Source organism: Dermacentor andersoni, chromosome 6 (assembly GCF_023375885.2).
Source record: "Dermacentor andersoni chromosome 6, qqDerAnde1_hic_scaffold, whole genome shotgun sequence".
NCBI lineage: Eukaryota > Metazoa > Arthropoda > Arachnida > Ixodida > Ixodidae > Dermacentor > Dermacentor andersoni.
The window spans coordinates 8,286,242-8,301,154 of NC_092819.1; the positions used below are offsets into that span (position 1 = coordinate 8,286,242).

Below are 14,913 nucleotides of genomic sequence, written 5' to 3' on the forward strand. Positions count from 1 at the left end.
TTGGTTAGACATTTTCAGTTAAAAGCAAAGAACAAACGGAGCGCAAGAGGTGACACGAGCTTTCGTGTGTGTCTCTTCTTCCTGCAGCATATGTTTCGTCTTTTTTTTTTTTTTGATGTGCGTGTGTTAACATACGAAGTCAAGGCAGTTTGTTCAAGGCATTTTGTTCGAGTCAAGGATTTTGTTTGTAGGCTTGCGCCTACGAACAAAATCTAACGTGTCTTTGACACGCACAAGCGACGTTTGTCCGAGACATTTCCCGGTGCGGTTTCCAATAAGGCATGCAGCCACTGCACTACTATTGCAAGTCATCGCTTGCGGTCTTCCCAGATTCGGACGGATCCGAATGTGAGGACTGCAAAACCGTGCTGGAAGAGCTGGAGAACATTGACGATGACACAGACCGCCACGGAATCCAGTTCGTCAAGACAACCGACATTGCCATGGCACAGGAGTACGGCGTGAAGGAACTGCCAGCGCTTGTCTATTTCGAGAACCAAATACCCAACGTGTACGAAGGTAGGTCGCGTCAGCTTGTCAAACTACTGGCGGGGCCTCGCACTTGTGTAGCTAAGGGCTTTTCACTTCTTAAGCAATTCTAATACGATTTGGATTTTCCCAGCAAATGACAATGACGCTGTTCCTGCACTGTTCAGAGTTAGTGTCGCGTATACGGGGTGATCATATTAAAGTTTTACGGTATGTTTAAAAATCGTCTGCGGCAGATAACATAATTCCAGTCCTTGAGCTGGATTATTCAGGGGGTGACATTACTTGCGCAAGAAATCAAAACACGTACACAACTAGCTAACAACAATTCACTAATTAACTTCTTCATTACATTATGGCATATATTGCAATTTACGAATTGTAGCCAGTGATTTTGCAAGGCACATCCAAACGCAATGAATCCAGAATGACACCAGTTTGCGATATGCGCCGTCAAACTTGCCGTAAAAACGCTCTGTTCTTCCACTTACCTTTTAAGGAAAACGCTATTTTAGGCGTTGAAGCACAAAAGTAACTGGAACGCCTATGTATTTCGTCCCACACATTGGGAAATTATACCTTGAAACTGGCGTCATCCTAGAAATTCAAGTGGATACGTCTTGCAAACTCATCGGCCACAATTCATAAATTGCAACATGTGCCGTAAAGTAAGCAGTTCAGAAGTTCATTAGTTAATTTTAGGTTATTCGCTGAATATTGTAACGTAGGTTGAAAACCGAGGCTGGAAAAATAAACGCTCTCTCGTTAGTGGCGGGCCAGAAAGAGAGCGAGCAGCCAACGCGCTTCATCGTCTTTCATGGCATCGACCTTTGCGCGCACCTAATTCCTGCGGTGCGGAAGCCCCACAATCATTGTTGCAATCGCGCCCCGTGCGAAAATCGACCGTCTCGGTCGCATCAGAAAGTTCTGTCAGCGGAGTTGACGGCAAGAAATGGAGCTTCTGAGGTGCAGCGTTCACGTGCGCGCATAATTAATACGGCTTCATGCGCACTACATGAACAACTTCAGCGCGAGGGCGACGACGGAGCGAACCGGGGTCAGAACTATAGGAGACAACTTCGTAGGTTACATCACTGAGGTTACGACACTCCTCCTGCTAAGTGATTCGGAGAGGTCATCACTAATAAATTATTGAGAATTGAAGTAGTAGTCCCTAGAGTTGTTCCGGATCGATCCCATGGCTCTATGTGCACATATAACTGACGTTCGATATGCGTCGCGCAATTTCTTTTCTTACTCAGCCTGTCTTACGAGAATTTGCTTCTGAGACCGTTGCTGCGCGTTGCATCGTTTTCAGTGCACGCTAAGCTGACGATGGAACACTTCTTGGTATACGTCCGGTGTTTTGTAAATGTGTCTCGCTCTTACTGCCGCAGTAGTGACTGTTGTCATCGAAGGTTTGTAACCCTTTCTGAACCAATGGTTTATCATACGATAACCACTAGATCCGTCCTATCAATCAATAAAAGCATCACAGGCGCCATCCACAATAATCTGCGAGGCAGCGAATGTGGACTACTATGCCACATGGCGTTCTTTGTAAAAAGTCGCTTTAAGTATTCCGCTTATACAAGGATGGTTTCAAATCGGTTCCCGCAGGCCCTTCGAAGCCCACAGTTACTACACAACTTTGGGCATAGAAGGGTTCGCTTCGTTTTGTGGGTGCTGTACATCCCGTTGCGCTATGTGGAACTGAAAAAACATCGCGTCGTGGCGCATTTAATAGATGGCAACACTTTATCTTTTATTTCTATTTTTTTAAGGATGGGGGCGCCTTCCTAACCTACAATGATCTTGGGTGTTTTCTTTCTCTGTTACGCATCAATCACAATGAAACTTGCTGTTTGCGATATGCAGGTGACCTCGGCGCCGAAGAGGAAGTGCTTCAGTGGCTCGTCTTGCAAAAGTCAGAAGACACGATCGAAACTGTGAACCGGGACATGATGGATCGGCTCATTGAAGAAACGCAGTATTTGGCTGTTTTCTTCTGTGAGTTAACCATTATCCGTGGTTTCAGCGCGTCCGTGTTTTTGTCTTGAGAACCTGCAGAGTCCAAACGCCTGCACACAGCTCACTTTCAATGTAAACTCTTTGCACGCATAGGTTTGTGCTCGTAGGCAGCTCCCGGCTATGGTTACGAAAATTACCTTCCTCGTTTTTCTTGTATTTTGTTGACTTGCATGTGTCAAAAATTCTCGTCAACTGTCTGCCAAGACCGTGACCTGCACGCTGATGAAGTTGCTGCGTGATGACCTCCGTGCATGCAACAGATCAGTGCCTATGCATGTCAGTGTGTGATGGTGCTCACGAAAGAAATTGTACGGCGTGAAATCAAAAGAAAAAAAAACATATTTAGATTTTTTTAAAAGTTACACTCGATCCTTTGCTTTGTCCATAACAATGAGAGTTTCTTCTTCGGCGCATTTATTGTGTTCTAAGGGACGCCATGTTAGCCAAGCCTAGGCCTCCGCCATGTGTGTCGGTGTATGTAGCTGAATACTTCAACATTCAGTCGTAAGCCCCAGGGTGAGCTACCGCTCGGCCACAATAGTCGTAGCACTACCGTAACTCCTGCGCCACTTCTGGCCCTCCATGAGCGTGAAGGTGTGGACAAGCTCGCCCGACTCGCCATCCTGTTGCGTAGATGAAATTGTGGGGTTTTACGTGCCAAAATATGGTTGTGTGGCACGCCGTAGTGGGGGGCTTCGGATTAGTTTAACCAGCCGGGCATCTTCAGCGCGCACTTTTGCATTGTCGCCACCATCGAAATGCGGCCGTCGGGTCCGGTTCCCTCGGGCTCGGCAGCCAGCGCCATTAGCCGCTAGCTAAGCCGCCAGGGCGGCTGTTGCAGTAAGGCACGAAATCTTTCGCCCCCTCCCACGGCCGTCGGAGTGCCGTGTCGTGACGTGCCGTGACCACGACCTACTGTAGTAGGTCGTGGTCACAATTAACCGGACTACAAGGTGCGAAGTCCGCTTGTCACGCGAATGGTGCACGGTCTCTGAACTTTTCAACAGCAATGCTTATTTTACGCTAATTGCAGTTCCATGGACGTTTCAGCGCTGTTTTATGTTTGTACCAGAAATATGCAGCAGCACAAACAAGCATATCGCTACTGAGCCGTGAAAATCACTACAACATAAATTATCAGAAGCTGTAACAAGTATTGCAGGAAACGAAAAGATCGAATAATTCATAATACGTACGTGATTTTCTCGAAGGGGAAAGCGATGCCACGGGTATTCTTTTCGCTTTCTTTTTTGTCTCACAGACAAGCCCAATTGCAAAGCTTGTGACCAAGCCCTACATGAGTTGGAGAATATTGACGATGATGCCGACCTGTACGGCATCCACATGGTCAAAATTCAGGACCCATCGCTGGCCAAGCGATACGGCATCAAAACATTCCCTGCTTTGGTGTACTTCCGCAACGCCAACCCGCTCATATATGATGGTGAGTCACCCACGCCTCTTGTCTCTTACAACAAATGTGAACGCGGCACGATCGTTCTCTTTGCAAATTCTTTCATAACCGTGATCACTATATATACCGTATTGAACGTGTTGAAGCCAGCATGAAACGTAATTGAACATATTGCTGGAGCTACGCCCACTCTCACTCTCCGAAAAACAACGCCGAAGATACCTTGTATTCTGAACGCTGCTGATGCCTTTGCAGAACATTTATGTTCGCTGTGAGAAATGTTTATACCTCGAGTAACCTTCTTTCTCAATCTGGTACGTTGAGTAGGCTATCAGTCCATTGTTTTTACGCGTATAAAGCACCTCAAAACCTCCCTTTCTTGTGGCGCTGGTACCCAAGCTTGCAAAGTGAGCACTAGTGAACTCTGTTATCTACACAAGTCACTAGCCGAGTTCAAGGATCCGTTCAACGGCCCTCTTCTATTCTTACTGTTTATAAATGGCGTCTCGTCAACAATTCAAGTCTTCATTCCTTCTACATTCTCACCACTTAAATGTATTTAAGTGTTCGACAGTGTTCGTCACCATATTGGCCTCCAAAGGGACATTTTCCCCTCTCAAGCTGGTGCACAGAAAATAACATTTTCCAGGACTGTAGATTTTCCGAAACACACCATTTACAAGTTATGTACACTCTTCATGATGTGTCATTGCCTAGGGCGGAGGAATTAAAGTATTTGGTGTGGTCCGATACTGGCGTTGGGTCTGTGTTAAAAAAAAGAGTTAGTGTTTGCTTTTTACTATGCACTCATGCTTTTATTTATTTTATGCTAATGAAAACTACGACGGTCGGCAAAGACATATTAGGATAATTTGTAAACTTTTGCAGCAGTGTGTGGCCCCCTAAGGTGTGTATTGGACGATGTTACGTAGGAACGGCATAGAACTTTGGAACGGGAGATTGGCATCACTGTCACAGCTGTATCTGTCGAAACTGCCTTTGCTGAGCTGAGGACAGTGTTGAAAAATGTTTCTTGTGGTAGATGTCACAGTGGCCACCAGAATGCATATTTGCTTAATCATTTTTTTGCGCTTTTATTTTGCCTTGAACTGTTTTCGCTGTTTATGTCACAGAAACAGATCGAGAAGCCGAGTAGCACAATACGTCAGCCTTTTCTTGGCACGCTGAATAACAGCACCAAGTTATAAGTAACGTGAGCGATGGAAACATCTAGTATTTCCAGGTATTGCGGTACTGAATGAACACACCGGTGGTAGTTGTAGGCACATTAGGAAGGAATGTTACATTAAGCTTAATTGGTAAATTATACATCCTGAATACCAGAAACGCCAATCCAATATCGTTAGCGGTGCCTTGTCAAGCCAAAAATAGGCAAAAACGAAAGACGGCCTTGTAGTTCTAGAGCGATAGCTCCTTAAGGCCTTCGGAATATTTTGACAACAAATCAGGATTATAGGGAAGAAACCAAAAGGCTCAATTCAGTGAGGTTTGATAGCTTCTTTAAAAGTCAAAGACAACGTCAACATGCGAGTATACTTAGAAATACTTAACATCGTATTGACCGACTAGCTATGTGGTTCCGCCGAGAAACTCAAGAAGGGTAATTTGGCGGTTCACTTTCGCAGCTAATAGCCGACATTTTCCCCGTCAAATAGATCCAGACAGAGTCTTTAAAAAATATGGAGGAGCTATTCCACTCTGTTAAGGTGGATGACCAGCGAAGCTGTAGCACATCACAGAGGGTTAGACAAGGGTACATGCATTTATTTTCTTCATTTGGTATTGGTGCTAGCGATATGTTTCTGATTACTGTGATATGCACTGATTGGTTCGGTTACACCCTTAGAAAGAATCTTGGCCAAATATGAATTTATACACGACCGATACTCACTGCCGTACCATGCAATCACCAAAACCGAAAAAGAGCAAGTGGAGACCATCCTCCGGAAAGCGTATCAAAACAGCTCTCCTCCTCCCAAGGAACACATCCAACGACAAACCCATGCAACTTGGAATCAGCAACACTTTTGAAGAACTAAGGGAATGCCAGCTTAACGCACAAGTACGAAGACTCAGCAATACAACAACGGGAAGGGCGCTCCTGACAAAGGTAGGTCGGGAAGTAGAAAAACCACAAAGTAGCAGGGCCACAATACCAGACCCACTAAGAAAGAAACTACGCATACAACCTATCCCTCGCAACATGGACCCAAACCTCCATGCGAGTAGGAGACAGGCTAGGGCAGAGTTTTACGAAAAGACGATGGGACATCGGGACAATACAGTCTATACCGATGCGTCCCTATACTCACAAGCACACAAAAACAACGCGGCAGCGGTAGTAGTAAATAATCAAGGAGAATTAATCACAGGACTCACGGCCGAGGTGGCTAACATAACCGAGGCAGAGGAAATTGCTGTCGCACTGGCAGCGGAAGAAGGTTATAGAACAGGAATATTCCTCAATATTCTAACAGATTCACAAGAGGCGTGCCGGAGCTATATAAGAGGCAGAATTAGTAACACGGCGCTCAAGATCCTCAGCAGAGTTCCAATCGCTGAGGGACAACCCACACATAACATTATCTGGATACCAAGCCACGCAGGGATCAGAGGCAACGAAGGGGCAGACAGCCTAGCTCGAGGGATGACCAGCCGAGCAGGAACGTCAACCGCCCCAGAGGGGCCACAGTTCAACTGCGGGAACAGCTATTCAGAGCTATTAAACCTCTATAAGGGGCTAAGATATCAATATCCCCCACCACATAAAGCATTAACAAAGGAGGAGGCCGCAGGATAGCGGAGACTGCAAACGGGCTCCTTCCGAAACTTACACATACTAAGTAGGATGTTCCCCACGCAGTATAGCGCAACCTGTCCGTGGTGTGGAGCTAAACCAACATTATACCACATCACATGGGAGTGTACAAGAAACCAGGCATTCCACAAACACAAAACACCAAGTGCGGAGCAATGGGAGAGCTGGCTCACCAGCCGCGAGCTAGAGGCTCAAAGAGCTCTAATAGCGCACGCGTGCGAGGCGGCCCGGCTCAGTGGAGCCCTGGACTAGGGGCCCATCCATGGCTGAAGAGGACCCAAGCTTCAAGAATGAAGACTTTGGCCTCGACCCGCTAAAACCTTAAAAAAGTCAATAAAGTTTTCCATTCTATTCCATATACACGACCGCTGTTGAGTAGTTGAGTTACTTGGATTGGTGTGGCACTTAAAACCAAACTCTTCTACCACAAACTGAGTGAACCATTTTTTGTCTGATTTTAAAATGTCCACAGTGAAGTCACCAGCGATGATCACAGCGGTACTGTCATCACGGCTAACCCGTGAAAACTGCGTGTTCATGAACTTCAGGGCATCACACTTGGGTGTGCCTGGAGATATATATATACAATGGATATCCCAATTCTGTCTTTCGCTTGTATGGCACAGACATCTCCACAGTCGGTGGTATTGTCCTCTTGCGAGTCAAGAGTGTGTGATTGTACATACATTTTGTCCTTTACGTATGTGACAACGTCTCCTGCTCGTGACTCTATGTGCTGTTCACAAACGATTTCATTATACCCATCGACTTGAAACAATGCATCTTGATTTATTTATTTCATTTATTATTTTCCATTTATTATTATTAGAGGTGGAGCGCTTGAAGCCTGCTTTACCTCCGCCGCGGATCGGCCTGGTATTGCGCTATCTCTGGGAGCGGCCCACGCTCACTGGGTGTATTTTTGTTATCGACGCATTAACACGAAAAATACATGAAACCCTAGCCATATATATATATATATATATATATATATATATATATATATATATATATATATATATATATATATTGCTATCTAGATAGTGTCTTCATAAACCCCGCGCACCCATTGCGTTACCGCTAAGAAAGCATTTTGTCGTCCAGGCGACATCAAGAACGAAGAGGCCGTGTTCGAATGGCTCATTGATGACGACAACCGGGAACTGGCTGACGAAATCGAGGCCGTCAATAAGAGGATGCTCGACAAGCTGGTGGACGACTCGCCTTTCCTCGCCGTTCTCTTCTGTAAGCGTTGTTTGCATGTTAACGTACGCTGCTACCCACATCACTCGATTGACTGGAAGAGCCTTAGGCAATCGTATCCGAATTTGTTTCCTTCGAAATGATAGTCATACGTCTAGGGAAAGACCTCCAGCGAGATGTTTAATGAAAACGTGTTGAAATAACCTAGCTACAAGCTTTTAAATTGATAAAAATTCCTTCTGTGCTCTTCTTTATGCCCGTATAATTTACGATGGTTCCTCGCGTTGTCTCCACGGTCACTGGCAAGCCTCACAGGGTATGTAGCGGCCATAGCCCAGTGCTCTCGGTGCAGACTTCACGGCGTGTTTAGTGACATCGCAGTGCGATGACGGAGGACACTGACGAGGCCGTTGAAAAATAGCGCGGTAGTCAGTTTGACTCTATTGGTTCTTCGCGATGCGTCGAGCGCGGGTATTCGGTCGAGGCGGCAATGACAAAAACATTCGGCGTGCGAAACCCAAACTCTGACTATGGGGCACGCCGCAGTGAGGGGCCTCCGGATTAACTTGGGCCGCCTGGAGTTCTTTAACGTGCGTCCAATGCACGGCGTACCTGCGTTGCAGCATTTCCGCCCCCGTCGAAATAAGGCCGCCGGAAATTGAACACGCGGCCTGGCGCTTAGCAGCGCAACACCATAGCCGCCAAGCCACTACGGCAGGTTGGTCATGACTATAGGCATAGTGCACAGTTCACTTGTCCAGAGTCCAGCGTTCTATAAGTCAAAGTTCTACAGTGGCGCGTTTCCCGAAAAAACAAACAAACAAACAAACAGTGCCCTGCACTCCAGATCAGAAAGAAGGAGCAAAGCATGTGAAAGACGTAGTAGCCACATGTTCTCCATTACTTTAGGCGGTATGAGCGCATTTACCATGCGTTGAACGGAAAATTTGGTCAGTGACCAAGTCAAAGCGAATGTTCGACATTATAGGGCTTCATACGGAACCCTTCACAGCGGTACGGGCTTCACAAAGAGAGAGCGAGAGAGAGTGTCGTAAAGGTAGGGAGGCTAACCCGGCAGGCTACTCCGCACTGGGGAAGGAGGCTTCACAGAGAATTTACGATACCGTATACGATCACCAAACGGGGCGTCAGTGCCCGCTGCTTCACCTGTTTCACCGCGCCGCCGCAGCCAGCGTCCGAGCGTAAAGAAACTCAGCCCCACTCCAGGATGCCGGCACACCTAGGGCCAAACACATACAACACGCGCAAAGAAACTTCTCCTCTGTAGTGCCTAGGCAGAGTCAGATATTGAAGGAGCAAAAGCCCCCAGATTTTCTCTCTCGCACCCGCTCTTAGCCGCGCCTGCTCAGAAACGTCGAGCGCATCGAGAAATGCCACGCCCCGCTGTACCTACCAGAAATTGTAAAAATGCAACTTAAGTGGCTCATGTGTCTAAATACCCGTTGTCCGGCGTTGTCGAAAAATTGACCGTCCGGTGTTATGGCACCAAAATTCCATGGCACCAAAATTGATGGTGCCATTCACGACCTCTGGTGGGAGTCGCACCCACGACTTTGGTGTTAATTAAGGCAAAGTTAATGAAGGCACTCGAACCCACGTCCTTTGGTGGGACCAAAATTGATGGTGCCACCATTGATGGTCGAACCCACAATCATTGGTGGGAGTTGAACCCACGACCTATGGTGTTAATTAAGGCAGAGTTAATTAAGGCGCACGAACCCACGACCTTTGGTGAGAGAAAACGATAGGAAATACCAATGCATTCGAATGAGAGTGTCAAGTAATTTAATAAATGTCTCGTGATCGTGCTGGCTTTCGCCTTTATTCTCTTTAGCGTGTGCTAAAGTGACTGTCCTTTCATTCATTTGTTCAGTGACACTTTAGCGCACAGTTCTAAGACGCCCCTTCCTGCGTTTCGCGTCGGCGCCGTCCCTCGGCGTAACCGAGGGAACGAGCACAGCGAAGGATAAAAGAGCGAACGCGGAGCGCAGCGGAGGATGAAAGACGGCGATAGCGAAGTGAGCGCGAGGAGGAAAGTGGAGAAGGAGGGCGCAGCGGTACCATGAGGCGGAAAGCGGAGGAGGAGGATATGGCGAAAGCGTGAGAAGCGTATTGCGGTGCGATATTGGCTCTACAGCGACGATGGCTACGAGATGGCGCCAGAGTAGCGCGCGTCGTCTTTTCACCGATGATGCCATCGATGCCATATATAGAAACAAAGCGCAGCATGAGCGGAGGTCTGTCTGCTGCGACTGTTGTGAATCGCGCCCACGCGTCACCCACGCGCTGCTTCTCGCGATATCACGATTAGCGAGACAATCGCGCCACACTTCGCTCCCTTTGCAATGTGCCGCGCGAGACAGGTTGCCCGCGCCAGCCAATATATCGAGAAATGAAAACACGCATAGAGCTGCGCACAAATTCCGCATTAGGGAGTATCGTAATCGCCTGTGAATTTGCTTTCAACATATCTTTACTTGATCATAAACTTTTCTATAGGACTCTTTATTGTGATTAACGCGTAAAAATATTTTATTAGTGAAAGCAGATTCAGTATGTTGTGGATTTATTCATGTTCAGATCATGCAGAGTACAAACGAAACGAAATGGTGCTGACGCAATGACACCCGACGACCTCTCTTGCTTCAGACGAAGAAGACTGCGAGGACTGCGAAAAGGTTCTCAAAGAGCTCGAGAACATTGACGATGAGGCCGACGTGTTTGGCATTGACTTCGTGAAGATCAACGACTTCGAAGCAGCGATGCAGTTCGGCGTGTCAACATTCCCGACCCTGGTCTACTTCCGGAAGAAGACCCCTGTCGTTTACGACGGTAAGCTCAGGGCTTGTCAGAGCAGACATGTTTTAGCGACAAAGTCAACTTAAAACACTCTAGGCTGAACAGTGAAGTACTAACATGCACGCAACGAAATGACACATGTTGGCGGGCTCGCCTTGCGGTCTGCTGTTTATCGCCCTGCATACAGTGTATCCTAATAAACCTAAATTTCATTTCAGTTATTTACCCTCAAGGCCAAAGGAATTACAGAGGGGGGTGGGTACAAAAATTTGAAAAACAATAAAATGCTGCAAAAGGTTAGTGTATAATCTAGGTGGCTCTGTAGTAACAGCATTAGCTAAAGTAGTGCGAAACAGGCACTTGTCTTCAATGGCGACGGTTGGTCCGGGAAGGCGGTTCCAGTCGTATGCTGTACTCCACGTACAACATACGAAAAACTGAAAACAAGATTTTGTTCGACGAGAAATGATTGTAACTTTATGTCGGTGATCAGTGCGGGCAGAGACATATGAAGGCTCGGATATCAAGATGGATCGCAAGCAGGGATTGCGATAATAAATTTTATGAAATAAACAAAGACGAAAATACTGACGGCGATGGGCGAGCAGAGGCAGGCACGACGTATTTTTCTTAGATGTTACACTGGATGCTCTGCTGTAATTTCTTGTAATAAACCGTGCAGTGTTGTTTTGAACGAGTTGAAGACATTTAATTAGAACTTCAGTACCCGGGTCCCATATTGAAGCAGCGTATTCTAATTTTGCCCTTACTAAAGTGGTGTTGTACAAGAGTGTCTTCAGTGAAAACGGGGCGGATGAAAAGTTACGACGCAAGTAGCCAAGCGTGCGGTTGGCGTTGTTAATTATTTGTCCAACGTGCAGGGATCATAAAAGCGAAGACATTACGTGAACACCTAAGTATCGGTATGATGTTGCGGTTTTGAGCGGTACGTTGTTAAGATGATCCAGGGCAGGAGAAGATGCCCCACGGGAGACACGCATAGCTTTGCATTTAGTAGTGTTTAGTTCCATGTGCCGAATGCTCAGTTGCGGTAGTCGGAAGTTCAAATCTCTCCCCTCCTCCCCCTTTCTTTTTTTGACGCTGGTGCACCTGAATTTGACATTCTCCAGTGCACTACAACTGCAGGCTTGGAGTGACGCCTGACACCGGCGAAAGATGCCGAGAGCGAGTGGGGCTATAGTAATCCAGGTACAACCAAATTAGAAAGGCCCACTAAGCTTGAACAAAGACACTTCCTCACCAGAACAGGAATTGGCCTCCCTGGCGCAGTATTCGTACACAACCTTCCTGGTGATATCTACAATTAGCCCATGGCCCTCAGTCCCCAGCAGCTGAGGAGCTCCTGATCAAGGCGGCGGTCAGATCTGTAACGCAGCAGAGGGTGCTAAGAATCTCCGGGTCCGGACAGGCCGCCAATGAAAACTGACCCTGTCAACCTTTAACAGCCGAACTTTGTCGAGTGAGGCTAGCTTAGCAGGACTCTTTGAGCGACTATCAGACATTGTTTGGGATATTATCGGCCTTAGTGAGATTAGAAGAACTGATGACGCTTATACATTGCTAAATAACGGCCATGTACTCTGCTATAGAGGTCTCCTTGATAAGAAGCAATACGGGGTAGGATTCCTAATCCATAAAGGCATAGCGGGCAACATTGACGAATTCTACAGCATCAACGAGAGGGTAGCAGTAGTCGTAATCAAACTCAATAAAAGGTATAGATTAAAGATAGTACAAACCTACGCTCCAACGTCCAGTCACGACGATGAGGAAGTAGATCAGTTTTATGAAGATGTCGAATTAGCGATGAGAAAAGTGCAAACGCGGTATACAGTAGTAATGGGGGACTTCAATGCAAAAGTGGGAAAGAACACGCGGGTGAACAGGCAGCTGGCAACTATGGCGTCGATTCTAGAAACGCTAGAGAGATGCTGCTAGAATTTGCAGAAAGGAACAAGCTGAGAATAATGAACACCTTTTTCAGGAAACGTAGCAACAGAAAGAGGGCCTGGAAAACCCCTAATGGTGAAACAAGAAATGAAATTGATTTCATACTTTCTGCCGATCCCAGCATACTGCAGGATGTAGAAGTCATAGGTAGGGTAAAGTGCAGTGATCATAAGTTAGGGCTAGGATTCACCTCAATTTGAACAGTGAAGGAGCAAAACTGGTCAAGAAGAAACAGGTCAACTTAGAGGCAGTAAGGGTAAAAGCAGACAAATTGAGGCTGCTACTTGCAAACAAATATGCAGCCTTAGAACAGAGAGATGATGATGATGTCATAGAGCTAATGAATGAAACCGTGACGAGGCTGGCTTCAGAGGCAGCAAGTGAAGTGGGAGGCAAGGCACCAAGACAACCAGTAGGCAATCTCTCCCAAGTAACAAAGGACCTAATAAAGAAATGACAAAGAATGAAAGTGCAACTCAAGAGATAAGACAGAATTCGCGGAACTGTCAAAACTGATCAACAAGACGAAAATATATGATATCGGAAATTATAACGTGAGAAAGACTGAAGAAGCCGTAAAAAATGGACGCCGCCTGAAATCAGTGAGAAGGAAACTTGGCATAGGACAAACCAAGATGTATGCAGTGAAGGATAAACAGGGTAATATCAGCAGCAATCTCGAAGGTATAATAAACGCAGCGTAAGAATTCTATACTGACCTGTACAGTGCCCAGAGGACTCAGGAGTACTCCATTCGAAACAATAATGAACAGGATACAGAAACTCCTATAACTAGAGATGAGGTCAGAAGGGCCTTGGAAGACATGAAACAGAGAAACGCTGCAGGAGAAATTGGAATAACAGTCGATTTAATCAAAGAAGGAGGAGACATAATGCTAGAAAAACTGGCGGCTCTCTATACGAAGTGTCTATTGACTGCAAGGGTCCCAGAAAATTGAAAGAATGGAAACATTATACTAATAAAAAAAGGGAGACGTTAAATAACTGAAAAATTATAGGCCCATTAGTTTACTCCCAGTATTATATAAAATATTTACCAAAATAATCTCCAATATTTAAGGGCAACACTGGCCTTTAGACAACCAAGTGAACAGGCTGGCTTCAGGAAGCGATACTCTACAATGGATCACATCCATGTCATTAATCAAGTTATTGAGAAATCCACAAAGCGCAATAAGCCTCTCTATATGGTTTTCATAGATTACGAAAGGCATTTGATTCAGTAGAGATGGCAGCAGTCATAGAGGCATTGCGTAATCAAGGAGCACAGACCGCTTACGTAAATATACTGGGAAATATATAGAGAGATTCCACAGCCACCTTAATTCTACACAAGAAAAGTAGGAAGATACCTATAAAGGAAGGAGTCAGACAAGGAGACACAATCTCTCCAATGCTATTCACTGCGTGCTTGGTAGAAGTATTCAAGTTATTAAACTGGAAAGGTTTAGGATTAAGTATCGACGGCGAACACCTCAGCAACCGTCGGTTTGACGATGACATTGTTCTATTCAGCAACACTGTATACGAGTTACAACAAATGATTGAGGTCCTTGACAGGGAGCGTGTAAAAGTGGGGATGAAGATTAATATGCAGAAGACAAAGATAATTATGTATAACCGGTCAAGGGAACAAGGGTTCAGGATCGCAAGTCAGCCTGTAGAGTCTGTGAAGGAGTACGTTTACCTAGGTCAATCACAGGGAACCCTGATCATGAGAAGGAAATTCACAGAAGAATAAAAATGGGTTGAATTGCATACGGCAGACATCATGAGCGCTTGACTGGAAGCTTACCGTTATTATTGAAAAGGAAGGTATACAATCAGTATATTTTACTGGTGCTGACATATGGGACAGAGACTTGGAGACTGACAAAGAAGCTTGAGAACAAGTTAAAGACCGCGCAAAGAGCGATGGAACGAAGAATGCTAGGCATAACTTTAAGGGACAGAAAGAGAGCGGTTTGGATCACAGAGCAAACAGGTATAGACGACATTCTAATTGGCATTAAGAGAAAGAAATGGCGCTAGCCAGGTCATGTAATGCGCAGATTATATAACCGTTAGGCCGTTAGGGTGACAGATTGGGTACCAAGAGAAGGGAAGCGCGCAGAGGACGGCAGAA

General features: G+C 46.0%; 1 protein-coding gene and 1 long non-coding RNA gene across 4 annotated transcripts in view; one reads left to right on the forward strand and one right to left on the reverse strand.

Moving 5' to 3' along the window:
* hlk (hulk) overlaps positions 1–14,913 on the forward strand; it is a 120,428-nt gene that overhangs the window by 95,881 nt on the left and 9,634 nt on the right. For all 3 annotated transcript variants that reach the window (XM_050169826.2, XM_050169824.2, XM_050169825.2), the window contains exons 26-30: positions 331–519; positions 2,368–2,499; positions 3,782–3,964; positions 7,878–8,018; positions 10,647–10,829. In XM_050169826.2, coding sequence (XP_050025783.1) covers positions 331–519; positions 2,368–2,499; positions 3,782–3,964; positions 7,878–8,018; positions 10,647–10,829 — 828 coding nt within the window. The remainder of the gene's footprint in view (positions 1–330; positions 520–2,367; positions 2,500–3,781; positions 3,965–7,877; positions 8,019–10,646; positions 10,830–14,913) is intronic.
* The window catches only part of LOC129382221 (uncharacterized), a 48,236-nt gene that overhangs the window by 1,357 nt on the left and 31,966 nt on the right, over positions 1–14,913 (reverse strand). The gene's annotated exons all lie outside the window — the stretch shown is intronic.